Genomic DNA, 27,199 nt, shown 5'->3' with positions numbered 1-27,199 from the left:
AGGCTGTCAGTTTGAAACTCAAATGAATAAATGACCTATCCTAAATCAATCTCCAGCTGTATTGTATATTGCTGTTTAGTCATCATGTTTTTCCTGACCCAGAAAAAAAAGACAAAATTCTGTTCATTTACATAGTTTATTGTTGTAAACATTAAAATTGTCTTTCTCAAAGAAAGAATTTATCAGAAAAAAAAATCAGCGTCTCTAACTGTCATACACCATAGAAAAAAAGGCAGTGACTCATATCATGTGCCATACTGGAAATATACAAAGAAAAATACTACAGAATATGGCAATATTAAAATTCTTACTCAAACATAAAATAATATATTAACTGACAATTTAGACATTAAAAAAAAACAAAAAAAATTCAAAGTGCTCAGTAATTTCCAGGGAGTTATGTATATTATAAGCACTCTGGAAACAGTCAAAAGCTGCTGCATGCAAGTTTTGTTTAGCTTTAGACAACAAAATAATCAAGATATAAACTTTCTTTTATCAACATCAACGGTACATACAACACTTACAAACAAGGAATGTTGGACGGTGTTACAAACACTATGTGTCCCTTTTGTCAGGATTTTCTGATGTGTAATACTTGTGCCCACCTATTTTACAATTGAGAAAATGTTTAAGCTCAGATAACTACCAATCTTTATAAAATCTAACAGACTACATAGTGTCTGAAATACTATTTATATAATATAGACATTACTGAAATAGCAAGTGCCTATAACATTTTCAACCTAGAATCAACATGCTTGTCCCTTTTTTGTGTAGTTCTTTTTTTCTTTTTTCTTTTTTTTTTTGCAAACACACTTATCTTTTAGAATTTGTAATATGTATTCATAAATAGGCACAAAATAATTTAAAAAGCCAAACTGCATTGGGTAAATTTACAAGCCTTTCCCTTCTTCAACTCATGCCACCCACGCAACATTTAGTTTTACTATATATTACAGCTTTCTTTACAGCAGAAAACTTTGAAGTCTTTTAAAGGGCAATACTTGTGGGTCCCCAAACAATGTGTGAGTGTGTGTGTGTGTGTGTGTGTGTTACATTTGTCTTAACTGCAACAACCAAACATGGCCAAACATTTCCCATCATACATTAGGAATATTTCTTCTGAACAATAAACTGATTTTTAAACTGATAATAAAAAGTTTATACCACTGCACTGTGTGTAGTCCGTGTTCTAAATCCAGGATGCCCCGGAGCCAAATGCCCTTTCAGGTTCTGCCTGCAGGTTAGGAAATAGCAACAGTTTTTGTTGTTTTGTTTTGTTTTGTTTTGTTTTTTCTTTAGGGATCAGGGGACTGGGGTTTTATGGATGGGGTGGGGGCCGGCTAGAGCTGAGGCAGCTCAAGGGGATATCTCTGCCTTGTGACTTGCCCCTCTGGATAGTTTTAGATTTCTTTGCAGTTCCTTTGAAGTGCACGGGAGGAGGTCTTAGAAAGGTAAAGTGTCCAGGAAAAGTTTGTCAATTATTGCTGGCGGTGGTACCAAGTCTTCTAGTTTCAGGTAGAAAATGCGCTGTAGCCCCTGTGTGCAAAGAGTACGGAGTTCTGGGAGCTTCCCCAACAGTTTGGACAAATAGTTGGGGCGGTTCAACCCCCCATTATTGAAAGTCACATGATCTTTGAGACAATTTACAATCTTGTTTTGCAGTTCTTCCACTCTCTTGGGTTCCTTGAGCCCGTGTCTCTCTGCAGGAAACACAATCAGAAACAAAAGAGGAACACACAAAGCAGTTAGCTAGCTGGCAGGACCAGGGAGGATCAGTGGCAAGGGAAAACCGGGACAAATCCTGCTGGGCAGTTTTGGAGAAATGCCCTGCACTTGAGGTACTGACCTGTGACCATAGCCAGGGCAGCAATGCAGGAGAAGGCAGAAATGTCGATGTTCATATTCTGCAAGTTGGAGGAGAATTCAACAATGGAATCAATCCATTCCCCAAAGCCACGAACGCATTGCAACCTGTGCAAGACCACCCCATTGCAAAAGATGAGTTTACCCTCCACTGGGTTGGACCTGCAATTAATACCAAAGAGAGAGAGGGGAGAAAAAGAGAGAGAGAAAAGCTAAACAACTAATTACTTGAAGAGCAATAAATGAGGGATTTAAGAGGTACCTAATTACGGAAGAGTTAATAAAATGTAGACCAGTAGACCTTGAAAGGGTTTAATTTCATAACAATGAAGAACGCCCCCTATCCCACTTCCATTCCATTCATCCAAGGCTTCTGGGCTCGCTCCTTCCCTTCTCTTCCTTTTGTCTACTATCCTTTCCTTCTTCTTTCCCTCTTTCATTTTCCTGTTCTGTCCTTTTCTCTTTCCCCCTTTTATTTCCCCTTTCTTCTTTCTTCTCCTTCTTGATCCCTCTCTTCCTCCTTTCCCCCAGCCTCCCTGGATTGCCTCCTCCATTACCTGTACGCTAATCGAAGCACAAACAGTTCTAAGAAAGCTGATTCAAAAAGCAAGTCTTGGTCGGCTTTGGGCAGGTCAGCGAAGCCCGGGATCTTCTCAGCCCAGCCCCTGATGATCTCCATGGAGCCAGTCAGGAGATCATAGAACTGCTGGATATGCTGGGTGTCATCTCCACTCATCTGATAGTCAGGGTTCGCCTGGAACTGGAATTTCATTTTAAAAAGCACTTAATGAGGTTCTCTAAAATATATAACCCGTGAAATTGCTAACCCCGCTTCTAGTAGGGGAGCCAGGTTTTTATAACAATTAAACCTCTCTCTGACCAGTAAGGAAATTAGATGTTCCGGGGCAATTAATTCAATTAGGGATGGTGCTATGAGGTCGCTGCTTTAAATATGTAAATTACCATTTCCATACAGACTAAATACAGTGCCATCCAGCCCTGGGAAACGTTCACTCTTATCTCCACAAAACAATTGACACGTTAGTATTCATGCCAGTCCCAGAGTGGGTCTCGAGCAGAGACGCCCTTTGCAAATCTTAATAAAATTGCAGTGGCTTCTAGGTTTGCCCGACACACTTCCTCCAATTAAAGCCCACACATTTCTCACAGCTGGGGTAAAAAAGGAACCTGACCACTTGATTCCCCATGCCACAGCCATTCCTCATACCTTTCTTTTTCCCTTCCCCGACCCCTAAGCGGGCATCCCCCCCGCCCAGACAGTGCCACAGAGGATGAGGATTAAAGCATCTCTATGGAAGGCTGGGGATAAAACGCAAGTGGGGAGCATTTTTGCACAGCCTCTGGTTTGGGCATGAGAGGCATTAGTGCATGAGTATATGTGTGCACGATGGCAGTGAGAAGGAGGGCTCCCAGAGAGGTGATCACTGTGGCCTGTCCGCCCTTCCTCTGTCTGCCCCGGTGTCTACACTCCCAGCAACATGGTTTGTTTGTCGCTCTGTCTCCTGCGGCTCTGCCCAGAGATGTAAAGCCACAGCCTTGCTTGAGTCTGGGGGTTAGTGAAGGGTGTGGGAAGGGGTCCTGCCCGGCCGTGGGTTTGTCCACATGCTACCGCCGCCAGCTTCTTACCCTGGAATAGTCCAGGCTGGTCATAGCCGGGTTGGAGTCGACATGGGCCCTGACGAGGGCACTGATCAGACTCACCGGGGGCGAGGGGGGAGAGGGCTCCTGTGGGCTCTTCGGTTTCGAGGGCAAACGACCTCTCCGGCCTTTTAAACTGTCCGTGCGAACCACTGCAAAGGCATAAATAGGTTAGCGTCGCTCCCCCTAGCGGGACCCAGCTGCCGCCTCGGCCCCTCCCAGGGGTAAGGCCGCAGCCCCGGGCACCCGGCCGGCGCGCAGGGTCCCACTGCTTGTAAAGCCTTTACTGACGATAAACATTAATAAAAAGAAAGAAAGAAAAGAAAAAAATAAAGAAAAGAAAAAAAATGTGGGGTTGTTTCATGTCTTCTTCCAGATGGGTCGTATAGTTGACGGCGAGAAGGGCCTGGCTGCTTTCCCCAGGGCAGGATGCGCAAGCAGGCGGCTGCCGGGCAGGGAGGCCGGGCGCGGAAGGGGGGCACCCGAGGATAACCCCGCCGGCCCCCGGCTCTGGGAGGCGGAAAATGGGACTGGGCTAGGAGCAGGGGGCTCCCGCGAAGTGGGCTGCTCGGCCCGACCTACCTTCTTTGACCATCCCAACAGCCAGGCACTTCTGAAACCGGCAGTACTGACAGCGATTCCGGCGCCGCTTGTCCACTGGGCAGTTTTTATTTGCTAAACACACGTATTTTGCGTTTTTTTGTACCGTGCGCTGCAAAAGGAGACAACATAGACCGATTTTTTTTCTTTTGAAAATCCAACAACCCAGGGAGGGAATCCAGGAACAATTTCTGAAAGGCTGCGATCTACACTCCCTCCCCACAAACAAACACATACACACAACTCCTTTTAATTTTTTTTCCTTTTCCTTTTCCTTTTCTTTCTTTTCGTTTTCCTCCCCCAGGGCATTTAACAGGAGAAAATTGATAGCGTTAACATTTGAGCTAACCTTGCCGCTCCTTGCTGTGTTTTATATGCCAAGAGAAGGAGAAGGAGACGCTCAGTAAATACAAATCCGTGGGCATTCATATTATTTACATTCCTTGGAGACCTTCTCTATTTAAAATGATAAGATTATTCAATCAGGATGGCGAAATAAAGAGATCACTTAATTTGACCATAGGGAATTCTGTTCCACTTGGTTAGCTCAGACACGGTTCTCTGTCCTAACCAATTTCAATCTGAACAGAGAAGACAGCTCCCAGCACATGCAAATGACCCTCTTCCTACTCCGGCTCCTGCAACTTGGGGCTGGGGCCTGCCGGGGTCGGCTGTGCGCAGGGGCGACGCGACCCCAGGTCTCCGGGTCTCGCTCCTTCCCTTCCTCCGGTACCCAGAGGCCTCCGCCCCGGGCGGTGGGCGCCCGCAGGGCAGCCTGGGCTGACCCGGCCGCTGGTGGAGCGGGGGCTGGGCGGCCGGCACCCGGCGGAGCGCGCGCTCCGAGGCTCCCGGCACTAGGGGGCCCCTACCTGCCTCCCCCGCCCCCGTCCTCGCTCACCTTAAAAAAACCTTTGCAGCCCTCACAGGTGCGCACGCCGTAGTGCTGGCAGGCCGCGTTGTCGCCGCACACGGCGCAGAGCCCCTCGTTGGAGGGGGAGCCCCGCGACGGCGGCGAGGGCACCTGCGTGTCCAGCAGCTGCGACGCGTGGCCGATCTGCAGGCCGGGGAAGCCCATGGACGCGGGCTTCCGGATGGGGTTGGGCACCGCGAAGGTCTGCCCGTCCACCACGTGGTGGCTGCCCGCCTGCTCCGGGTTCATGGGGACGTGCAGGGGCCCGTCGAAGCGCATCTGGCAGCTAGACACAGGGGTGCCGGGGGGCGATTGCTTAAATGAGAAGAGGGAGAGGCGGGAGACGGGCGTTTTCCTCTGCTCGATCATGTGCGTGGTGGCCACGTAGTTCTGATGGAAGTTGTGGAGAGAGCCTGGGTCGTCCCACATGGGGCCGTGCTGCACTTGGAAGCCCGGGGTGGTGGGCGTCGGGGGCGAGGAGGGCTTGTAGTAAACCGACCCGGAGTGCGGCATCATCTCCTCGGACTGGGGGGGCAGGTGGCTGTGTTGCTGGTAGTTGTGCATCTGAATGTCTTCTACCTTAATGGAGGACTGCTGTCCGGACAGGGGCATTTGGTACAAGCAAGGTGGCTTGACGTCGTAGCCTGTGCTGTAGTTGTCCATAAAGGTACTGAAGCTGGGGAGAGAAGTGGTGGCAGTGATTTCAGTGTTGGTGAGGTCCATGCTAAACTTGACAAACTCTGGAGTTAAGAAATCGGAGCTGTATTCTCCCGAAGAGTGGTAACTGTAGCTCTGAGACGCGGGGCTGGCTCCTTGAGGCGAGGACCCATACTGCGCCTGAACACAAGGCATGGCTGGAAATGAAACAGGGTGATACACACTCAGCCTGGTCAACCGAACACTTTCTCCCGGGCTCGGGTACACCTGGAGCTACACCGGCAGCCCGCGGCGGTCAGGGAGCCTGGGGCCGCGAGAGGAAGGGTGCAGAGCGCGAGTGCTGCGGAGCAAGACACTGCGGCCCTGGGGACGCTGGCCCCGGGAGGCTGACCCGGGGAGGCTGGCCTGGGGAGGCTGGCCCCGGGAGGCTGGCCCGAGGGACGCTGGCCCGGGGAGGCTGGCCAGGGAGGCTGGCCCCGGGAGGCTGGTCCAGGGAGGCTGGCCTGGGGAGGCTGGCCCCGGGGGGGCTGGCCCCCCGGGAAGAGCCAGAGCCAGAAGGCCATCGAGGGAGGGTCTCTGTTCCCGGGTATTTCAGACGCCTCCCCTTCAGCCCCTCACACGGATGGTCCCGCTCAGAGGAGCCTTTCCTCTGAAGCTCGGGTGCAGCAAGCTCATTCTAGAAATGAGGTTGAATTGCACAATGAGAAGAATGTTGTTCCCTGAAGACGTTGGCCCGGGAAAACCTTAAGTTACAGAGTTTGCTGAGGAAGATCGCATTGCCCTGTGTCTTGACGTTCAGGGAACTCGGAGGAGGGAAAGAAAGAAATGAAGTTGCACTAACCTTCAGCCGAATTACAGGCGTTTTCGAGGAAATTAAAGGTGGACAGTGTCGTAATTCAACGAAGGACAAAGTTTCCAAGATTTTTAGAAAAGCAATGGGGAGTCCAGCCTGTCGGATCTCCTCCCTGAAATACAGACACAGGAAGCTTCAGGGTGACTTTCCCCGACAGATTCAGTCGGGCATCTGTAGAGTCCCCAGGCAAGCCCTTCTCTGCCCTCCTTGATTGTTTCCTTGGAAATTGGTGTGTAGCCTTTACCAAACTCAGCAGTTACAAGGAGTGTGTGAGAGAGGACTGTAAACAACGCGGAATGCCCCCCGTTGCACTGTGTAAATCCTTGCAGACAGAGGGTTCTGAAGGAGTACTTATTTATGACTTATGATGTAATAAACTGGACCCTTTGCTAAGATGGGGGGGGCTGGGGTGGGGGTGGAGATAGGGCTGGGGGTAGTGTCGTTTCCATTTGAGTTTCATTCAGACTCAAACAAGAATAAACTAGAGTCAAATAAAATATAGCATTGGAATCTTAAATTTCTCTGTGGTGAAGCTAGCTTTTCTTTGGGGAGGGGTAAAGAAAGTAGAAGTCAAAAGCATAATATGAAAACCCCATCTCTCCCTCCACCCCGACGCGTTACAGAATGTCAGCAAGGCCTGGGCAGCCCCGGAGGCAATCTGAGTGGAAGCATCTGGATTTCCTAAGTGGTTTTGACAGAACCCTGGGATTGAGGATACAGGTGAATTGCCATTCACTTCTCCAGGGAAACTTGCCTTTCAACATCTTTGATGGCCAAGGGGTGGGAAGAGGAGACCCTACTCTTCCAGGAGCACCTTAGGTCAGTTGCAGAGGCAGAGAAGCCCTGCTATCCGGTATTGGCAGCAAGGCTGGAGGCGCTTCGCGACACAGGAAGCCCAGCGAACACCTTGCCTATCCCGCCTGCCACAGTCTGCCTACTTGCCAGAGCCAGGCATTCCTGCGCCCTAGGAATTTTCAGATGTTTCCACTTGGAAGACATTCTAGAGCACAGACAATCTCAGTACTAATGAAAAAGAAAGCCAGACCTCCACCCCGTCTGTTCCCCTCCCCTCCCCGTCCTCTTGCTGCCCGGGGAGGAAGGCTAATCAGAAAAAGTAGAGGGAGAGGAGACCCAGGACGACCACAGCCCTTAGGAGGTTTGCCTGTGCCGGACCTCGGCCTCCGGGCAACCTGGCGGCTTCAGGCTTCAGGGCTGCTCTACTCTGTCTCGCTCTGCCTCTGTCTCTGTGTCTGTGTCTCTGACGTACGCACATACCCAAGCCCGGCATGTGTCAAAACCAGAAATTTCAGGCAACTTAGTAACAGGACGCTCCGGCGACGGCAGCGCCGCCCCTCATTCAGTGGTGCCCGGGCAACCCCGGCGCGGCGGCCGGCCTCCGGGGCACAGTCCCCGAGCAACACGTACACTGAGGAACCTCCCCCCGGCCCCGTGCGGGCCGCGCCCGCGCCCCCCCTCGGACCCGTGGTCGCAATCCAGTCCGCCCTAAGAGAAAACTTGGGGCTCGGGCCCCGCGCGCGGGTCGGCGGCGCCGGCCGCGTCCACCCGCCGCGGGGAGCCCGGGGAGCCCGCGCCCCGGGGCCACGGCGGCGGCGCCCGGACCCACGACCGCGGCGGCCGCGCGCCCCCGCGCCCCGCGCCCCGCGCCCCGCGCCCGCCGCCGGAGCGCCCGCGCCACGCACGTGGGGGCGAGGGACGAGCGCGGCGCCGAGGCAGGAAGGGCCGGAGCGGCGCGCCGCACCTACTCACTCAGGAGTTCTCCGCGCCTCTCCTCGTTCCTCCAACTCCGCCCGGGAGGCGCTCGCGCCGGGGCCGGGCCGGGGCGGCGGGCGGCAGCGCAGGTCCCCAGCGGCGGGCAGCGGCGGAGCGGGACGGCGAGCGAGCGCGGCCGCCGGCGGACTGGCCCTGGCCGCCAATGTGCCTTTGTTTATGTGGCTCGCGCCGCCGCTGCCAACATGCACCTAAAGTCCCCGCGCGTCAGCGCGCGTCAGCCGCCCGCCGCCCAATCGCCGCGCCGCCGCGCTCCCCGGACTCCTGGCCGCCGCTCGCTTTGGTATATTTCCGACCTGACGTCACGAGCAGGGCAGATTTTAAGGTGGGAACCGTTCTGGGTTCACCTTGGTCGCCAGCTTGGGGTTTTTTCTTTCTTTCTTTCTTTCTCTCTCTCTCTTTTTTTTTTTTTTTTTCCGAAAGAGGTGCGACCTCTGCCCTCGGGCCCGGGCGGCCGCGACTTGTCACCTCGCCTTCCCCCACCCACCCGGCCGCCCGCACGTGGGGGAGGGAGCAACAAAAGCCCGCGCGGCAGGGACCGCCGGCAGGGGCCAGGTGGCCAGCACCTGGACGGGCGAGGGGCCGGACGTGCCCGGCGGTGTCCTAACCTCACCCTCTCGCAAGTGTCACCCCCATTGGCGGGAGCGCGGACCGATGTCCCACGACCCGAGGAGCTCCGGGGCTCAGGCGGCCAGGCCGGGATCTCCCTAGCCCGACGCGGAACCCCTTTCCTGCCCCTGCCGCGCGCGGCCTCCGGCTTGGCCTTGGCACCTCCCGGTGTGTGTCCCCCCGCTGCCTCCCTCACGCACACGCACAGCCCCAGGTGGAAGGGGCGTGGGGCCATGTGCAAGGCTCCCTTCTTCCCTTGCAGCGCCCACGTGCAGGGGAGGACGCGGTGCGTGGAAGGGGGCAGGGGGCAGGGGGCCGGCAGCCTGTCAGGGCTCCCAAAAGTCAGAGCGCGCCGCCGCCCACGCTCCGGTCGCGGACACTACAGCCAGGCAGCAGGCAACAGGTGCGCCTTCCGCAGAAAGGTGCTCTAACCTCGCCGCGGGGCAACCCTCAGTCCTTGGGGCTGCCGGCGCCCGCCGACACTACCCTAACACGGGCTAGAGAAGGAACAGCCCTCCTCCGAGCACAGCGCTTTCGAAGCCTCAGAGCCAAGAGGGAGACACAAAACGTGGGGAGAAGGCGCAGGGGGGTCGCTGCACGAGCGTGAAGTTGTGTGCCAGCCCTCCCAGGAGAGGGACCCGGCGCGCCGCGGGAGCGCCCGCCAGGCTGAGGCGCGCGCCGCCTGGCCCGAGGGCGACCCCCCCCTGCCCCGGCCCCGGCACGGCGGCCTCCCAGACCCGGTCCCGAGGCGCGGTCGGAGGCGGGGGGGGGGGGGGGGGCGCTTCCAGGCCGCGGGAACCCCTGGGCGACTCCCGCCCCCAATCCTGCCGCTCCCGGGGTGGGCCAGGGGCGCCGGGCGCCCGCCGCCCTCCGGCCCGCTCGGCTCCGCTGGGCGCCCCAGCTCCGCCCGCCGCCCGGCGCTGCTGTCCCGGCTGCGGGGCCCGGGCTCCTCCGCGCCGCAGCCTCCGGGGACTGCGCGGCCACCTTAAGTTTCCCCCAGATGTGGCGCCTGCCGCCGCCGCCTCCGCGGCTCGGCGGTGCCCCAGCGGCCCGAGTGCAAATAAAACCAGGAAGTGTGTGTGCGAGTGTGTGTGTGCGCGTGTGTGCGCGTGTGCGCGGGGGGGGCTGCGCGAGTGAGGGTGTGAGTAGGGGGAGCGGGGGGCGAGGAATAGCCTATTAGCAGGGGCCCGGTAGCGTCAGCGCCCCGTGGGCAGGAGCGATTCCACGCGAACGAAAGGGAAAAAGTGAGAGTTTGGAGACCGGGGAGAAGGGAAGGGGTGGGGGTGGCGGTGACGCAGGGGCGCAGGCATTGACGCACCCGCGGGGCTCGGCCCAAAATAGCAGCGGCTGCAGGCGGCGGCCGCCCGGCTGCCTTCCCTTCCGCGAGGGAGCGGGCGCTGCCGGCAGGAGCGCGCCTTGATCCCGGCGGGCGGCCCGGCTCCCGCAGCTATTTTCGGGGCCCTCGGAAACTCGGGCCCAGCCCCGCCCGGGCGGCGCTTATTATTTTTTAATATACTCCTAGGAAAGCCGGGGCCGGGAGAACTTCGAGGCCGTATCCATCACCCTCCGTGCCCAGACGCACAGCCAAGTGGATGCCTTCCCTCCGCGAGGGCTCCTCCTCCCGTGTGAGCCTCGAACCCCCGGCGTCCGCGCGGGGTGAGCCTGCGGACGGCCGGAGAGCTCCCCTGGGAGCGGGAGCGCGGTCTGGGGGCGCCGGGGGGGCCCGGAGGAAGGCAGCCTTGCAGGGTGGTGTGCTCGTCTACAACAGCAACCTGTGGCGTCGGGCTTAACCGCCGCCCAAGTCTTCGTGCACCCAAGGCTCAGGCAGTTTTCACAGCAGCTGTTATAATGATTAGTAACTGGAAATGGAGAATTTAGATACGACATTAGAAAGAGAAAAAGGGGGACTTTCCCCCTTGCATCCTACAACTTGCAAGAGCGAGTGAGTTCTCGCTCTTCATCGAATTCCTATTCTGGTTCCTGGGAAGTTATTTCTTGGGAAGACACTCTGGATGCAGGACTCATAAGCCAACTACTGGATAAGCTATTTCCTGGGCTAGCATTTTTGGTAGGGCTCGGATGTGCTCGGGTGGGAAGGATGCAACACAAGCATCAGAAAGTGTAAAAAAAAAAAAAAAAAAAGACCCCGCTTAAAACTCCAAACTCCTGTGTCCCCACCAGATTGTGCTGGAACGAAGTCTCTGTAGAACCGCCAATGTCTGTAATTGACTGATCCTGTCAGTAGGGGGCCTGACTCCACAGCGTTCCGGAGGATCACACACACACACACACACACACTCACTCACTCACTCACTCACTCACCAGCTAGCTATTTACTACTTGGGCCAAACCCTAGGAGAGCAAGCTGCAGGCCCAAATATTCAAACTGTGCTGGAATTCATAAATAACTACAAATCTTTTATTCTTTTCTATTTTTCTTAAAAGGGGAAACAGTTGAACACATGAAATTAGGTTCACAATAGATTTTCTTTTTTTTCCTCCTGCCCATGTTTAACTCACTGTTAGGTCACAGGGGGGGGGGGGGAATCAAAATAGTAATAAAATCTCTCATTTTATCACCAAGTAGCTCAAATTGGCATATAGTTTGGAAAAATGAAAGCATGTTTTAAAATCCTATGATTACATGTTTAAATAAATTATAGTTTAGAAGAGGATTCCTGTGGGTATATTTGCTAGTACATAAGAGAATGCTTTTGTGCACAGAGGTTTAATTACACATATAATGGAATCAAAATGTAGACTTGAACAACCTTGTAGAAAGTGTTAAAATGAATCTTTAGGCTAAAAGAAACTGAACTTTTGTATTTATATGACTGCAGCCTTTCAAGATTCTTTTAAACATAGATTCTTGACTATAAACTATAACTCAATTAAAATGACAGCAGTAGTTTTTTCAGGGTCCAGACTCAGGATGCAACTTTAAATTATTGCCATGTATAAATGTGTAAAGTTATTCCCAATGAAGGTCTATTTTAAGAAGTTAAAATAGATAGGAGTAAAAATTGGCCTTATATATAAAGAGCTCCTTCTTTTGAAACCAACTAAATTAAGTGACAAAAATATTAATTCTATCAATATATATTAATAGATGACCTCCAAAAAGCATTTAGACAAGTCGTGCTACTATATTATCTTTTAGATTAGCCAATATTAAGCAGAATATATTGACACATACATAGAAAAATATTTTTATAAAAAATCAACATAAATAATACATACACTCACATCTAAACCAAAGTATTTTATTTTATGCATGGCTAGACAGATTATACTTAATAAAACTGAGCTTTTGGTATAATTTAGAAAGCAAACATGGATGTAATCCCATAGGATTTTCCATCTTAATGCATGGGAAACGGGTCTTTAGGGATTTCGTTCACGATTCTCCCAAAATGAACTCACAGTAGCCCTTCCAATTCAGATATAGTGAATAGATATATCTGTTATATATTCCAGGAGTTGAGATAACTTTAAGATATTTCATAAGAAAATTACCTAACGGAAACTATCTTAAACATTAAAATGAGATATATATTTCAAGTTCTATTTGGACAAATTTGCATTCATGGTATTTGTTGCCATTCAGCAGGAAATTTTACATAAGAGATAGAGGAGAGAAATTTTCACTTCGGAAAAAAAATCAGTTATGGAACTACAACATCATTTTTCAATATTAAAAGTTTTTGTTTTTTCCTTTTACCATTTCATTTGCATTAATAGGATACTAATCAACCAACCATTTGTTCCTTTCCTATAAAATGCTTACAGAACATGTCAACTGCTTACCTGATATTCACATTTTGGGTAGTTGTGGCTTTTTACTCAGTTCTATTCAGCACATTTTTTTTTTTACCAAAAAAAACATTAAATGCAAAATTATTTCTTACTTCAATTCAGAACTCAGTTCTAGAAATGTGTAAAGATGTGCAGAAGAAAACAGCACTCTTTTTTTCTAGAAGCATCTACTTGCAAATTAAAATTATAAAACTGAACATATGGTAAAGCCTCATGCCACTCAAAAAGTATTTTGCATAATAAAAATCCTCCATCTTTTCTCTAATGCTTGACTCTTCAGTAACCATCTCCTAAACATTCTTGCTTTTTACTAACCACTTAATATCTTCTTATGTGTGTGTGGTAAAATATAGATAACATAAAATTTACCACCTTAACCACTTTTAAGTGTGCTGCTCAGTGATGGTAAATACATACACATTGTTGTGTACCCATCACCACTATCCATCTCCATAACTCATCTTGTAAAACTGAAACTCTACACCCATTAAACAATAACTGTCCATTCTCCTCTCTTCCAGCCTCTGGCAACCACCAATATTTTCTGTATAAGAATTCTTTTTGATTAAACAAGGGAGGGTAATTTTGGTTTCAGATTTCATTGCTAATTTCAGGAAACATGAGGGTCATTACATTATATAGAGGACTTTTTAAAAATTCTGAAAATGAGTTGCTACCTGCTAAGAAAATATCATGGACACTTGAAACTCTAAAAGTAGCCAATAACATTAGTAATTATCACAGTATTATATAGCATTTTAACTAGATAAAATACATACACTTTGCCATAGTCTTTGTATTTATATCACAACTGGCTGGTTTTTGTTCTACCTTTAATGACAAAATAACCACTTTTGATTTTTTCCTGACTAACTGGTGGATAGGAACCTCTGGATTTCATAAAGAATGAAGATCCTGTACTGATATATTATGACAAAGACATATATGCCCTTTTCCTCATCATAATTCTGCAATTATCAAGCCTACAATTTTAACACTACAAAAGTAACTTATAGCAAGGACCCTTATAGTGATAAGTAATAAATCTAATTACCATATCCTTTGAATAGATGTAATATAAATTTCATTGCTCACTTAAAAGTTCTAAAGTTAACAGCATAAACTTGAAGTTGAGTAATTAAGTAATCCTTATATAGACACTTATTAAAGTATTTATACATATTATCTTAAATCTACATCTATCATTTTGCCAATTAAAATTAGGACTTTAATTGCAATTAAGTAATTTAATTGCCAATTGAACAGCAAAATTGCTAAGTGACTAATTTTAATGCCTATTTTAATTACCAATCATGACTGGGGAGGGAGCTAATCAAGTTACATCAAGCAGTACCAGAGTAATGATGTGAAGAAAAAAAAAAAAAAGTAGAACAAACATTCAAGGCTACATGCTTTAAAAAAAGAAACATAAATTAAATAAATGCAAACACAATCTTATAAATGTATAAAAATACTGTATTTCAATATCTGAATACAGAACATGAAAGAGAACAAGATTAATTAAAGAAGCCCCTGTCAATCTTCAGTCAAAGTAAGGAAAACCAAGTCAAATTTTTATGTGGTATTTACATGGCACTCACACTAACCCAGATAAAAACAAAGCTGCATATAGCTGAGAATAAAAGACTGTTTCCTGCTTGGCTGGTTAAATATTTACAGATTGACAGTTTTAAAAGAATTTTTTAAAAATGAAACACTATAAAAGAGAGAAACAAGTTTCCAATGCAGCAATGTAGATTTTAAATTTGAAAAGCAAACAGGGCCAGTGCAGTGGGACTATATACTCTTTGCTGATGGCTCTCCTCCCCACCCCCACTCACTTGAATGCAGAGTTCTATTAGAGGCCTAATGCCTATCCATAACTTGTCCCGTGTTACCAGGAGAAACACATAAATCTGGCCTATCTTACATATTCTAAAGTACATTCATGAGTAAAAAATAAGAAAGCAGCTAGGATTACATCACAATTAAAATTACATAGAACACGGGGAAGATACCCTGTCCTAGGAGGATTTCTTCATTTGCAGTTAAAATAAACATGCCAGCTCAAGATAAAGGCTGTAAACCAGCAGGCAACCAGAAACAGTAGTGAAAATCTTCTTGGCAATACAAACACATTTTCAAAAGTTTTCATTTTCAAGCTAATTCTCAGGTTAGCAACATGGAAGGGCAATATTGAAAGAGGGAGGTGAAGTTGAGAGCTCAAAAAAATAGAGAGTGATTCCCTGGTAGACAATAACAATGCTAGTACTTTCCAGCTATAGGGATCGCCTTGGCAGCCAGCCACCTCATTTAGAGTAACAATGGACATCCATCAAATCTTCGTTTAAAATAAGTCATGATGCAAGATACATATCTTGTTTTTATTACTGTATATGTATACCAAAAACATACGTAGCTTATGCCTACAAAAGGGCCCGAAATCATTCATGAACTACGTGTAATGTTATAACTTGAGAAAAAGCAAATAGTGCTGCTTAGGATTTTATTTACTAATGGACTTGAATTCTGAAATGAAGCACAGCAGGACTTTCGGCCTGGCTTTGAAGGAGGAACACGTTAATAATCACGGGGCCTGACAAAAGGCTGCAATATCTGCTCATGACAATAACAGCTTTATAAGGAGAGTTCTGTGTGGCTGATTAAAGGAAAAGGACACACTCACTGCCTATTCAGAAGTCATGGAGATGGACTCATCATTGACAAGCTCACTTCTGATCAGGGTTAAAACACATTGACTACGATGAGAGAGAAAAGCTTAGCTATTAAAAGATTACCAAAACCAGCCCCCAGCAACAGCTGCCATAACTAAGATACATATCTTAATGTGTTCTGTATAAGATTTTCTGCTATATAAATACACAAAAGGTCTTGTATTATTTGATAATAATTACCAACATGATTGCACTAACCCAAGCACTAGGTAACACATTATCATCCTTTACAAAAGGGGACCAAAAAAGGAGAAATATTATCTTGTAATTTCAAAAAGGTTCTGAAAGGACATGATGTACAGAAAAACTTTCAGAAATGTTAACTTTCTGAAATGTGACATGAATGAACATATGTACTTGTTTCCATTGCCTAGGTCTATCTTGTATATTTTGTTAGTCTGTCAGTTCACATGAATTAACGTGGTTTACCTGCTCCCGGAAGCAAAATATTTTAAAAGATAGTACGTTCCTAGCTTTCAGATATTACTTAATAGGTAAAAGTAAAAAAAAAAAAAATGTTTCCATAAGTCATTTACTTTTTTTTTTTTTACCTTTATTTCTTGTTTTCCAGTGTTGCCTCCCTGCGTTAGTGGAAGAAAAAGGAGGGATACACTAAGAGACAACCCTGTTTATAACCTGAAATTAGAGGCAATCAACCATTTTATTAGTCACCAGGATATTTAAAATAAGACCTGTGAAATATTACAGAAACATTCCACTAGGATCTAAACAGTGACTTTAGTATGCTGTCACTGACATGTTGGGGGAGAAAAACCACCACACAGATGATCCAAGTACACACACACACTGTGTAGGGGGGAAGGGAGGTTGTGTATAGAATTGTTTGGCTCCTTGTATTTCTTCTATTTCATATTTCCGAGGACTGTTTCCTAGAAGTCACTTTCTGAAGTTGAAGAATAATCGAAGTCTATGTTTTAAAAAGGAAGTTCAAATAGTTAATTGACAGGTTTAGGAGTCAGAAACAACTCACAGCACACATATCTCCGGCAGGAGTTCTTTAACTTTCTGGATTCCTAAAGTATGGTGTTCCTAAGTATCACTAACCCTTAAGTGACTAGGATCGGAAATCCTGTTTTCCATTTCTCCACACTCTCATCAACTAGTATTATCAGGTTGGCTGACTGGCAATTCCTAAGGCAACAGTTTTGCTGGACTTTCTGAACTTCGTATGGTTCGGAAGTGGGAGGGGGACGAGGAAGGCGATACAGAAACCAGATTTTACAGCCAGCGTGACTTGACGGGCCCCTCACGCCACAAGTAGATGTTAGAGAATTTGAAATGTAGCTCCGTAGCGCAATTTATACCACAGAACCTGCGAGATGCTAGCTCCCTGTTGTTATAACGTACCGGGTCAAGGGATATAAATTGTACCAGGTAATTCGTTTTGCCGTTCGGAGAGTCATTAAGTTCCTCCCAGAATATACGTGATTGATGTCCCTGGAGGTGAAAGGCTAAAGGAACCATATGGCAACGTGTTGCCTTCCGTCTGCTCTCTGCCCATCCGTGCTTAAGCTGCCATTAGCAACATCTGCAGCTCTCGGAGATCCAGCTGCGCCGCCGGCCGCCGCCACTGCTCTTGGGGGGCACCTAGCTGAGCGCCAGGAACTGGAGGCTCCCAGGCGACCCGCCAGGGCGGGGGGAGCTTTCGCGATTACACGACACGACACAAATGCTTTATTAAAGTTTAATTTTGAACTCCCAATTAGCGCGACCGCATCACAGATCGACCGCGGTTTCCTGGAAGGCGCAGCACGTCCCCCGCCCCGTGCGAGGCCCCGGAGCGAGCGGCCCCCGCCGCCCGCCGCGGACACGGGCCCCTCCGAGCCGGGCGCCGCCGCCCCGGACGCCCCCAAAGGCCGGCCCGCTCCCTCCTTCCGCAGCGGGGGGCGTGCCGGCGGGGGGGCGCGGTCCTCTCTCGGCGCAGCGTCCGGGGGAGCCTCCTCCAGTCCGTCAGCAGAAGTTTCTCTCGGCTCCCGGCGTTACAGCCCCGCTGGCGTCCTGCGCGGGAGGCCCGGGCCCGGCGGGGAGGGAGGGAGGCACGGAGGGAGGGAGGGAGGAGGCTCGGCGGCCGGGAGGGAGGGAGGGAGGCTCGGCGGCCGGGAGGGAGGGAGAGAGAGAGGCTCGGCGGCCGGGAGGGAGGGAGAGAGAGAGGCTCGGCGGCCGGGAGGGAGGGAGAGAGAGAGGCTCGGCTGCCGGGAGGGAGGGAGAGCGAGAGGCTCGGCGGCCGGGAGGAAGGGAGGAAGAGAGGGAGGCCCGGCGGCAGGGACGGAGGCTCGGCGGCAGCGAGGCCCACAGGGAGGGAGGCCCGGCGCCCCCACCCCCACCCCCACCCCGCCCCCCCAGGCCCCGCTCCGGGTCCCGGATACGTTACCTGCAGGCGCTCCCGGCCCCTCGGTCACCGCATCCCGGCAGGCGCGTCCCGGCCGGCAGAGGCCCGCGGCCGTCCTGCTGGGGGCGGGGGGAGGGCGGCGGGAGGGAGGAGGCGGGGAGCCTGGGCCCCGGACACTTACTGGGAGAAGCAAAGGAAAACAAAAAAGGTCGAAGCCGCTGGTGGGGGGCGCGGGGTCCCGGCCCGGGGCCGAAGAGGCCGGCCGCCTTCCGGAGGGTCGGGGGCGGGCGGGCGGGGGGCAGGGAGCGGCCGCCCGCCCCCTCCCCCGACCCCCAGCGGCGGCGGCAGCTGCACACACACGAGCCCATTGTCGCCGGCGCCCGGCGCGCAGCCCCGCGGACTCGGCCCCGCGGCCAAGCGCGTCAGCGGCCCCGTCAGCCGGGCCGGGCTCCGTGACGCGCGCAGCCCGCGCTATAAATAACCCGCCGCCGGGCGGCTCGGGCGGCCTTCCAGGGACCGCGGGGCGCGGCGCGGGGGCAAGCAGGAGCCGCCCCGCAGCCCCGCGCCCCCGCCCTGCCCGCCCGCCCTCCCCTCCCCTTGCCTTCCCCTCCCTTCCTCTCCCTTCCTCTCCCTTCCCCTCCCCTCCCCTCCCTTCCCCTCCCCTCCCCTCCCCTTCCCCCCTCCCTCCCCTCCCCCTCCCCTCCCTTACACTCCCTTCCCCTCCCCTCCTCCTCCCCTGCCCCCGCCCCCCCGCCCCCCCCATGCTGACATGTCAAAGCTGTGGGAAGGCCGGGGCGAGCGCAGCCCCCGGGCTCAGGGCCGGGGTCGCCGGGTTCCTGCCTCCCCGCTCGGGGGCCCCGGCCTCCCCGCTCGCCCACACCCGCCCTCGCACAGGTAGGATGTGTTTGTGGGCAGATCCTCGGTTCGAAGCCAAACCGAAGCCGTCCGTGCTGGGCGTCCCGACGCGGCCTCCTCGAAGCCTCTGCGGGAGTGCGCGCCGCGGCCTTCCGCCTGCATCCATCCCCCTCTGGGCGGATCGTAGCCTCCCCTTCTTCAGACCCCACCGGCTTTAGGGATTGCGGTGGTGGCGGAGCCGGGGCCATCTCGACTGTCTGGATTTGGAGTCGCGCCCGGGCCCCCCAGCAAGAGCGCGCCCCCCGGCTCGCGGGCTCGGGCGCTGGCCTTTGTGGCCTCGAACTCGCACAGGCCTTGCACACAGCACATTTGCATTTTCCCAAAGTCTACCATCGTGGAAGGTTCTGGAGTTTCATCAAGGCTTACACTTAAAGGGACTTTCTCTCTAGGTAAATTTTGTGCGGGCACTTGCCGTTCCGGCTCCTGCCCTCCCGCCGCCCTGCCCAGGCCCACCACGGCTGGCGCCCCGACGGCCCCACGCGCGCCGCACATCGTCTGTTTCCTTGGAACCGGCTACTAACCGGCTAGACTGGCTCCTGCTGAGCAAGAGGTCTCAGATACCTGAACTCGAAAATTCCTGGGATGCTGATATGTCATTTGTCGATGGAAATGAAGTTTTTAAGTGACCTGGCCTGGATAGAGGGACTTAACAGCGCCGAGGAAATGGTGGTCGCTTTACAGTCAAGACAAAATGAGGTTGTGAGGGATTCACGTGGCTGGGAGTTGGAAGACGAGAAAATCTGGGTCTTCATTAGGTTTCATTGTGCCTCTCTGTGCCACCTTGCAGAAATTACAGCGTCACCTTCCGCCTCAGTTCCTTGGTCTTCCAAATGGAGAAAGTGTGGTTTCTAAGACCCTTTCCACGCTAATGTTCTAGGATGCTAAAAGGACACATTGTGTTCAGGTATATAAAGCTGTTGATATGAGTACCTGTGTCTCATGGAAAAAAGATAACCAAATATACAATAATTTGGTCCTCTGACAATTTTTTACTTTGTACATTTTTCAAAAAGAAGATATATTAGGGCCACTTCAGAAAAAGAATGAATTCAACTATATCATTAAAACTATTTTAAGAGGAAAAAATAGTTGTCACTACATGCTTCATTTACATGACAGCAGACATAATTACAGTCTGATGATGTCTTAGGGCCTTTCCAACACCATGTGCTCTCCCACAAGTGAATGAATTATGAGTAACTAAATGTACTAGGATCACTTGTCTCCAATTTTACCCCCAAATCTGGCTTATATAGTTTTTAGGAAGGGGTTCTGAGTTGAAACACACAAACTTGTTTATCAGTGAGTGGTGTTTATGAGCCAGGCACGTCTTCTTCTGCTTGATCCCCAGCATTGTCAGAATCCGCCTTCATCTTCTGTCTCCAGGTTGGTGAAGGCAGAAAACATAAAAAAAGGCAGAAACAAGTTTAGAGCCAAAACATTTGCTTCACGTAGACACCACCGAAGTGTGATCGCAACTAAAAGTTAACCAGTATTTTCCCGGTTCCAAAAGCACATCTGTCTCTCTTTCCCATAAAATGTTTCATATCTCTGATTTCATCTTGAAGTTCTTTCTCCTGTAGCTGACAAAGAGGTATTTTTCTTTTACTATTACTTTCCTGAAACTTCTAGCTTCTCACATAGTTTTAAATTGAAACTCTTTTGCTTCCTTCTTATCCTTTTTTTTTTTTTTTTTTTTTTTTTTACCTTATGAAAGTCACAGAGAGAGAGAGAGAGAGGCAGAGACACAGGCAGAGGGAGAAGCAGGCTCCATGCACCGGGAGCCCGACGTGGGATTCGATCCCGGGATCTCCAGGATCTCCAGGATCCCGGGTCTCCAGGATCGTGCCCTGGGCCAAAGGCAGGCGCCAAACTGCTGCGCCACCCAGGGATCCCCCTTCTTATCCTTTTTTAATGTGGCAAGTTCCATTTTCCGTTACCCTTACCCTTAAAAATTTAACAGAATGAGAATTAGGCTAAAACTGAAACAAGTCCAAATTTTATGAGGCGGGGAGCTGTGGGAGCTTAGCTCTGGAACACAGGAGAAATACCGTGAAACAACCAGTTTCCTTAAAAAATAAAAAGGAAAAACAAAAACAAACAAACAAACCCCCTAAACAACCACGTTGAAATTTGTGATATAAAAGAATGAAAATATGGAAGATCTTTCATTGGATCTCTTTGATAGCATAAAGCTTGTTACAATTTTTAAACATAGCGGATGTTTTAGAATACGGACATTTCTCAATATTTCTGACACTTCTGTCTACCTGAGGTTAAATCTTTTTTAAAAGACTCCTCACAGTAACAGTATTGAAGATTTTATTAAAGAAACTACTGTGCACTCTTGCCTTATTACTCAGTTAATCCTGCTCTCTATTTAGAGAACTGTGCCAGCTAGGTTGAGGCTTCAAAGGAATGAACACAAATATTTGCTGTATCCTATGCAGTATAGTTTTGGTGATAGAATTCATTTCAGAAAATATCATTGAAGTTACAGTATACGCAAATCTCAGCAACTTTCAAATGGATAAATAGAAGGTTAGCAAGAAAAGTGATGAGGGATTCTCAACATTCCAAATGAAAGGCAAGGAACAACCAAAGTTATAGACCTAGGTGTTTTCTGAATTTAAAAAACCAAGAAATCAAGGCAGGCAGTGTTCTTATAATTTTTTTTTTTTTTTAATCAGCAATAGGGCAGCCCGGGTGGCTCAGTGGTTTAGCACCGCTTTCAGCCCAGGGCCTGGTCCTGGAGACCGAGGATCAAGTCCCACATCGGGCTCCCTGCATGAAGCCTGCTTCTCCCTCTGCCTGTGTCTCTGCCTCTCTCTGTCTGTGCATCTCATGAAAAAATAAAAATCTTAAAAAAAAAAAAAATCTAAAACAAGTTTTAAAAAAATCAGCAAAATTAACAGGAATCCCAACATAGTTTAAAAAAATGCACATAAATACATAATCAGCCCTTCTGATAAGGTTGCCCTGATTTTATTTTTTAGGTGGTGGAGAGGGGAAGGGGCAGAGAGAAAGGGAGAGAAGAGAATCTTAAGCAGGCTCCATACCCAGTGTGGAGCCCCACACAGAGCTTGATCTCACAACCCTGAGATCATGACCTGAGGCTAAATCAAGAGTCAGATGTTTAACGAGCTGAGCCACCCAGGCACCCAAGGTTGTCCTGATTTTAATGGCTTACCCCAAACTGCACACACTTTGGTAACTCATTGATGGGCATCTATTGCAAACAACTTTTTTTCTTCCAGTAAAAATTATAGCATCAAAGCAGGATTTGTGAACAGTGAGTTTTAACAAATTCCTTGTGTGGGGTTCAGGGCCTAGACCTAATAGCCCTTTGATCCATTCCTGCTTCTTTCCCCTTCTCTGTCTTTAGCACAGGAGGGCCGATCCAGCCAGCTATGGTTTCCCTCCCTTCTTTAGGAGCTGCCTGCCAGCACACGTGTGACCAATGGAAAGCCAGAGCAGGGGGACATCCCACCCTGCCCCCCAGGCTCTCGTTCCTGCCAAATGCCTCAGGACCTCTGACCTTGGGTTCCAGTAACATTGCCTTTTCCCTTTATTCCTCTAGTATTTGGGTGGCTTTGTCCTGTTGAAAAATCACTGTCCTCTTTTTGTTTCTGTCACCTGTTTTACAAATTACTTGAATTAAATTCTCCCTGTGTTGAGTACTTAGAGCAGTTTCTGTTTTCCAGATTGAAGCCTGACTCCATACATCCTAGTGAAAGACACTATTGACTGATATACAGGGAAAATCTACTATTCCTTCATCTTCATTTGCTAGAAATTTTTTTATTGTGCTAATGAAGGATCCAGTCCTCAGAAGAATTTTTGAAAATTTCTTAAAATTTTGTTTTTAAACTGTTTTACTGTTCATTAGTCAGAACAGGGCCAATACTTAGCTGAGCCTGATACATAAATTCCATGCTAAAAAGAGAGGTGGCATATAATACCTGCCAAGGTTTAATTTACAACACACATCTTCTATAAGGCCGAGTTCATTCACCAGCTTATTTGTCAGTGGTTTCTCTGTCCCCTTGTATCTTAGAGAGAGAGACAGGGAGAAGGAAAGAGAGAAGAAAAGAGAAAGGAAAGAAAAAACTTTCTGTGTTATTAATTTGGAATATCGTGTATGTGGATCCTTGGGATAATATTTCAAAATCTAAATAATCTCTACATCTTTTTTTCTCCCTGTATTTTCTACTACTGCTTCTCTCCTCCCTCTCCACCCCTGTAAACAGGTCTCCTTCTGGGTGTTCGTTATTCATAGCCAGAAAGAGGCAAAAGGAAGGGCAAACAAAAGTGATCTGAGTATTTCTGGCTTTGTTTTATAAAATCTTGAAATTTCAAGGGGAAAAAAAATTCCAGGACATAGCCTAAATATCTTAAAGAAACTTCAAAAGGAAAAGGATATTCTTGAAACTGGAAGAAGGATTTTCTTGGGCAAATAAATTCAAGGGGAGAGAGAAACAGAATGATCAGTATTTTTTTTTTTAAATCAGTATTTCTTGAGAAGAAACACAGAGCTGGGAGATGATACTGGAGAAGTTCCCCAGGAAGAGAATCAGGAGTTGGCAGAGGAGTCTATGAGGTCATGCTTCTAGCATCCAGGTGTATCATGGGAGACAAATCATTGCACAAATACCCCCTGGACCTCACTCATCTGTACCAGGAATTATACTAGTCCTTTTTTTCCATTGACCATTAGCACACAGGTAGCCACAATGAGTGGCCAGGACTTGTGTGGGAGCCACCAGGAAGGATCTCTCTCTTTTTTTTTGTTCTCTGCACTTCAACATGGAGAGATGTAAACTGCCACCACACAGCAAGAGTCTGCTGGAGAATAGAGCCAACACAGAGGAAGTAGATCCAAGAGATGGAGAAGGAGAAATTGGGTGCTGAAGACATTTGAGCCTGGATCAAGCTATTCTTGGAGCTAAACCTATCACCAGATTCTCAAGTTATGTGAGTAAATCAGTTCACTTTTAGCTAAAGTCAAGATTGAATTTTCTGTCAACTGCATTGGAAAGAGTCCCAACTGATACACTTGTCCCTAATGGCTTTTCAAGGCCTTGGTGCTGGGACATAAATACAGAAGTTACCTGATGACTAATAGTGCATGCATACCATGTAATACTAATTTATTCCTCTACTGCTACTGGGCAGGGCAAGGGAGGGGGGGTACTTAATATGATCACATAGGAAGTGGCATGTCAAAATCAAGTGGAAGTGCCCATTGTTGGTTAAATTTCCAGGGAGAATGAAACTCTTCCTACCCCAGAGACATTAAACCTTTCGATCAGTACAACATAGATTTCAATGGTCGAAACAGGAGAACATGAAACATAGCAGTCCCTATATATCTCTCACCTCTTTATTGCTACACCCTGCCTCTAGCAGCCAGTCCTATCCAACTAAAAATAGTTCCCCAACTATTCTTTGTGAATAGTGGAAATAGTTGAGTACATGAAATAAATGAATGTAGAAACAGAAAGAATTATACATTTTTATAACCCAGACCTGAGAGTTCACTTGTGATCAAAATATTTGTCACAATAATAGGAATTGTAAAGTTATAAACTGTAAGAGAGTGGAATGTTAAATTTCATTAGAATTCATCATATGATAGCACCCTTTATTTTACTTTTGCATAAATATAGCAATATATTATGAAATTTAAGAATTCTTGTTCTTTAAATTTGGCTACCTTTCCTTTCTCCTTTAAATTTAATATTTTTCTATTCTCTTTAAGTGTTTTGTTTCCTATGCATTATCTGTTTGCTCCCCACACCTACACAATATTTGTGATTAGATAATATTTTATTACGGCCAAGAACCAAAATATCAGTTCAAATAGCACATGAAGTCAGATACGTAACAGAGCCAAGCTAACTACAGTTGGAAAAAGACCCTCCACCCACTTTATACAAACACACACACACACTCCTAGACATACTCTTTAATAATTCCATGATTTCAACATCTTTGTGTAGGAAGAGAGTTGCTGTCACTTGAAAAGGTTACAGTAATGCATCCTGTTTCTTACAGACCTATAGGAATCTGGACATGGTTAGAAAGAGGAGGATGAACAAAGTGGGAATCGACATAACTCTATGTAAAAATGTAGCTAGTTGTCTCCATTTTGGGTAGACTTAGTACAGATTATATTTGGGGAAGTGTTTCTTTTTTTAATTTAACTTGTCTTTGATAATTATTATTTGCCTTTGAGGGATATGTATGGTGTAGAACCCAGTAGGTGATCAAGAAGAATGAGATGGCAAATCTTCACTGCTACAAATGGGCAAAAATTGAAATGCAAACACTCTAGGGACTGTGCTGTTAGAGACTTGTGTTACTTGACTCAACCTTTTGGGGAAAGTATTGCTGCAAATGATAACCTGTGGGTTGCACTGGTTGGGAAAGAGGGATGAACCCTCCATGAGATTAAACTATCATTAATAGAGTGTAAGGCAGTAAATATTTATAACTGGAGAGCAACAAAGAAGGAAGGTGCTGTCCAAGGCAAAAGTCAACAATGTTGGGCCTTGAGACAAGGAGCCAAGCTAGGAATCAGAGTATGCTCTTAGGGATCTCTATGTAAATATTTTACAGTAAGTTATTTGTTTCTCTTATCCTTTGAACTATTGGAAGTTTAGTGAACAGTTTTTAATCTTTCCTTTATGTTGTAATTGTCTTCATTTGTTTCTTTTTTATTTGTTTGTTTTTTCTTCTTCTTCATTTGTTTCTGACCTTTAGTTGTTATTAATCCCTATACAGGCTAAGGGTGGTGGGGTTGGGACAATCAAGGCAAACAACAGCAGTGGCTACTATAACCTTCTGTACATCGCATCTCCCCAAGGCCATTGTGTTGTGGTCCCAACTTTGGCAGTAGTGGGGAAAGGGGAAATGAGTAGTGGTCTGAGAAAGAGCATGGAGAAGGATCCCAAAAGGGCTGTGGAAGAGCAGATGACTCAGGAGCAGACATGGAGGTGGGGTAGGGGGACAGGGTGTTGGGGGTTTGGGCTGAAAAACCTTCTTTGTCAAAGGAATCAGAGCTTCCTGTCCATTCTACTGTGAAATACTACTTCACCAAGCCTCCCCTGCTCCCCTCAAATCTGGCTATTTCTTCCCTCTTGTTTCAGCTTTCATCACTTTTTACCTGGATTTCGGTGACAGCTACCTACAACAACGTTGTCTCCTGCCACCAGCCGCTTCCTTACTCTGGTCTGGTTCTCCTCCCTTACATCGCATCACCATGCCTATCTTTCTAAAGAGTGCTGGCCCATGACCAGTGCTCCACCAGTACCTCTAGTAAAAAAGCGTTCTTTTCACCTGTTTATTGTCCTCGGGATTTCTTTTGAAAAGTTGCACCTTTCCTTTGGCAACTCAGGTATTCAAAACTAATAGATATTTGTTTAGGTAAGAGGTGCCATTCAAGTCACTTGCCATGCTAAAAGGATTCCGTTTAAAGATTTACCCATTTAAAGATTACACAAATTTTCAGTATTGAGACAGATGGCACCACAGTAGAAGCAGTGATGTCCTTGAAAATCTGTCTATTTTGTTTAGGAAAAATGTTCACATAATGATCAAAAGGCTATGCTTCTTTAACAATTCTAGAATACCATCAAAGATTTCCAGTCTTAAATGAATCTGGGTGGAGAGAAATGGTGATAAGATGGAGACAGTGATGGGGTCAGTGAATACAGATTTTGGATACAAGTGGATTAATTCTTGGGCAGAGCTCTTCACCTCTGCACCTCATCTTTATCAGGGGCTTAATAGCATACATGACCCACTTCATTTCCTGAAAATTAGTTATTTATAGCATTTTAAAAAGTCTTCTGTGAAGTTAAGTTCATGCCTGAATTTTTTAATATGCAGGCTGATTTTGTAAACACATGGAAGAGAGAGGAAGAGCCAGAAAATATGCCCCTTTATGCATCCCAGTAAGTCATGCCATTGAAAAGGGGCCCAGACGCAGCTTTGAAATCCAGTCTGGAGTTCCAATTATCCCTCTCTTTTCATATGCCTTGTCTGTCGTGTTTGAATGGATAGCATAAAGCTGGTCTTGTCCTCATCTATATTGCGGAGAAGTACACCACTGACGTCTTCATACATGTCATTAATATAAATTTTCTCCTAGATCAACAATGATGTTATAATACATTCAACTTTGGTATTTAGTTGATATGCCTTAAATTCAAAAACTCTTCACCCACTGCTGCCCACATATGCTGACAACTGTTCTGATCCCAGCAGGAGTAACAGATTTTATTTCTTAAGCATTGCAGAACTACAACCAGAGTGTTATTATTAGATAAAAGATCTCATACTGGCTTTGCAATAGAGAAAAAAGAAAGAATCGAGATGAAAATAATCTAGGCTATTTAAAAATGCCCCACATTTTCAAAATTATGATTCAATTT

General features: G+C 48.0%; 1 protein-coding gene and 1 long non-coding RNA gene across 10 annotated transcripts; one reads left to right on the top strand and one right to left on the bottom strand.

The window, feature by feature from the left end:
• Nucleotides 1-117: 117 nt before the first annotated feature.
• On the bottom strand, nucleotides 118-18,155 carry NR4A2 (nuclear receptor subfamily 4 group A member 2). 9 transcript variants are annotated; one of them, XM_072811518.1, is made up of 9 exons: nucleotides 8,316-8,446; nucleotides 6,537-6,660; nucleotides 5,027-5,892; nucleotides 4,111-4,240; nucleotides 3,517-3,680; nucleotides 2,427-2,629; nucleotides 2,015-2,031; nucleotides 1,853-1,910; nucleotides 1,483-1,706 (listed from the first exon to the last, which is right to left on the bottom strand). In XM_072811518.1, exons 3-9 carry the CDS (start codon nucleotides 5,888-5,890, stop codon nucleotides 1,619-1,621), a joined length of 1,524 nt encoding a protein of 507 aa, XP_072667619.1. In that variant the 5' UTR covers nucleotides 5,891-5,892; nucleotides 6,537-6,660; nucleotides 8,316-8,446; the 3' UTR covers nucleotides 1,483-1,618. The 9 variants fall into 9 exon arrangements, 8 of the variants coding, with proteins under 8 accessions (XP_072667613.1, XP_072667612.1, XP_072667617.1 ...); XM_072811512.1 differs by lacking the exon at nucleotides 8,316-8,446 and adding an exon at nucleotides 17,889-18,155 and having other exon boundaries at nucleotides 118-1,706; nucleotides 1,853-2,031; XM_072811511.1 differs by having other exon boundaries at nucleotides 118-1,706; nucleotides 1,853-2,031.
• A 450-nt stretch (nucleotides 18,156-18,605) lies between these two features.
• Nucleotides 18,606-26,105, top strand: LOC140624090 (uncharacterized). The gene is made up of 3 exons (XR_012023627.1): nucleotides 18,606-19,665; nucleotides 23,273-23,735; nucleotides 25,913-26,105. It is a non-coding gene; the product is annotated as an uncharacterized lncRNA (long non-coding RNA).
• The last annotated feature ends 1,094 nt before the right edge of the window (nucleotides 26,106-27,199 follow it).

Source organism: Canis lupus, chromosome 34 (genome assembly GCF_048164855.1).
Source record: "Canis lupus baileyi chromosome 34, mCanLup2.hap1, whole genome shotgun sequence".
NCBI lineage: Eukaryota > Metazoa > Chordata > Mammalia > Carnivora > Canidae > Canis > Canis lupus.
Note: the sequence above shows the minus strand (reverse complement) of the source record. Positions and strands in the feature narration are given on the sequence as shown.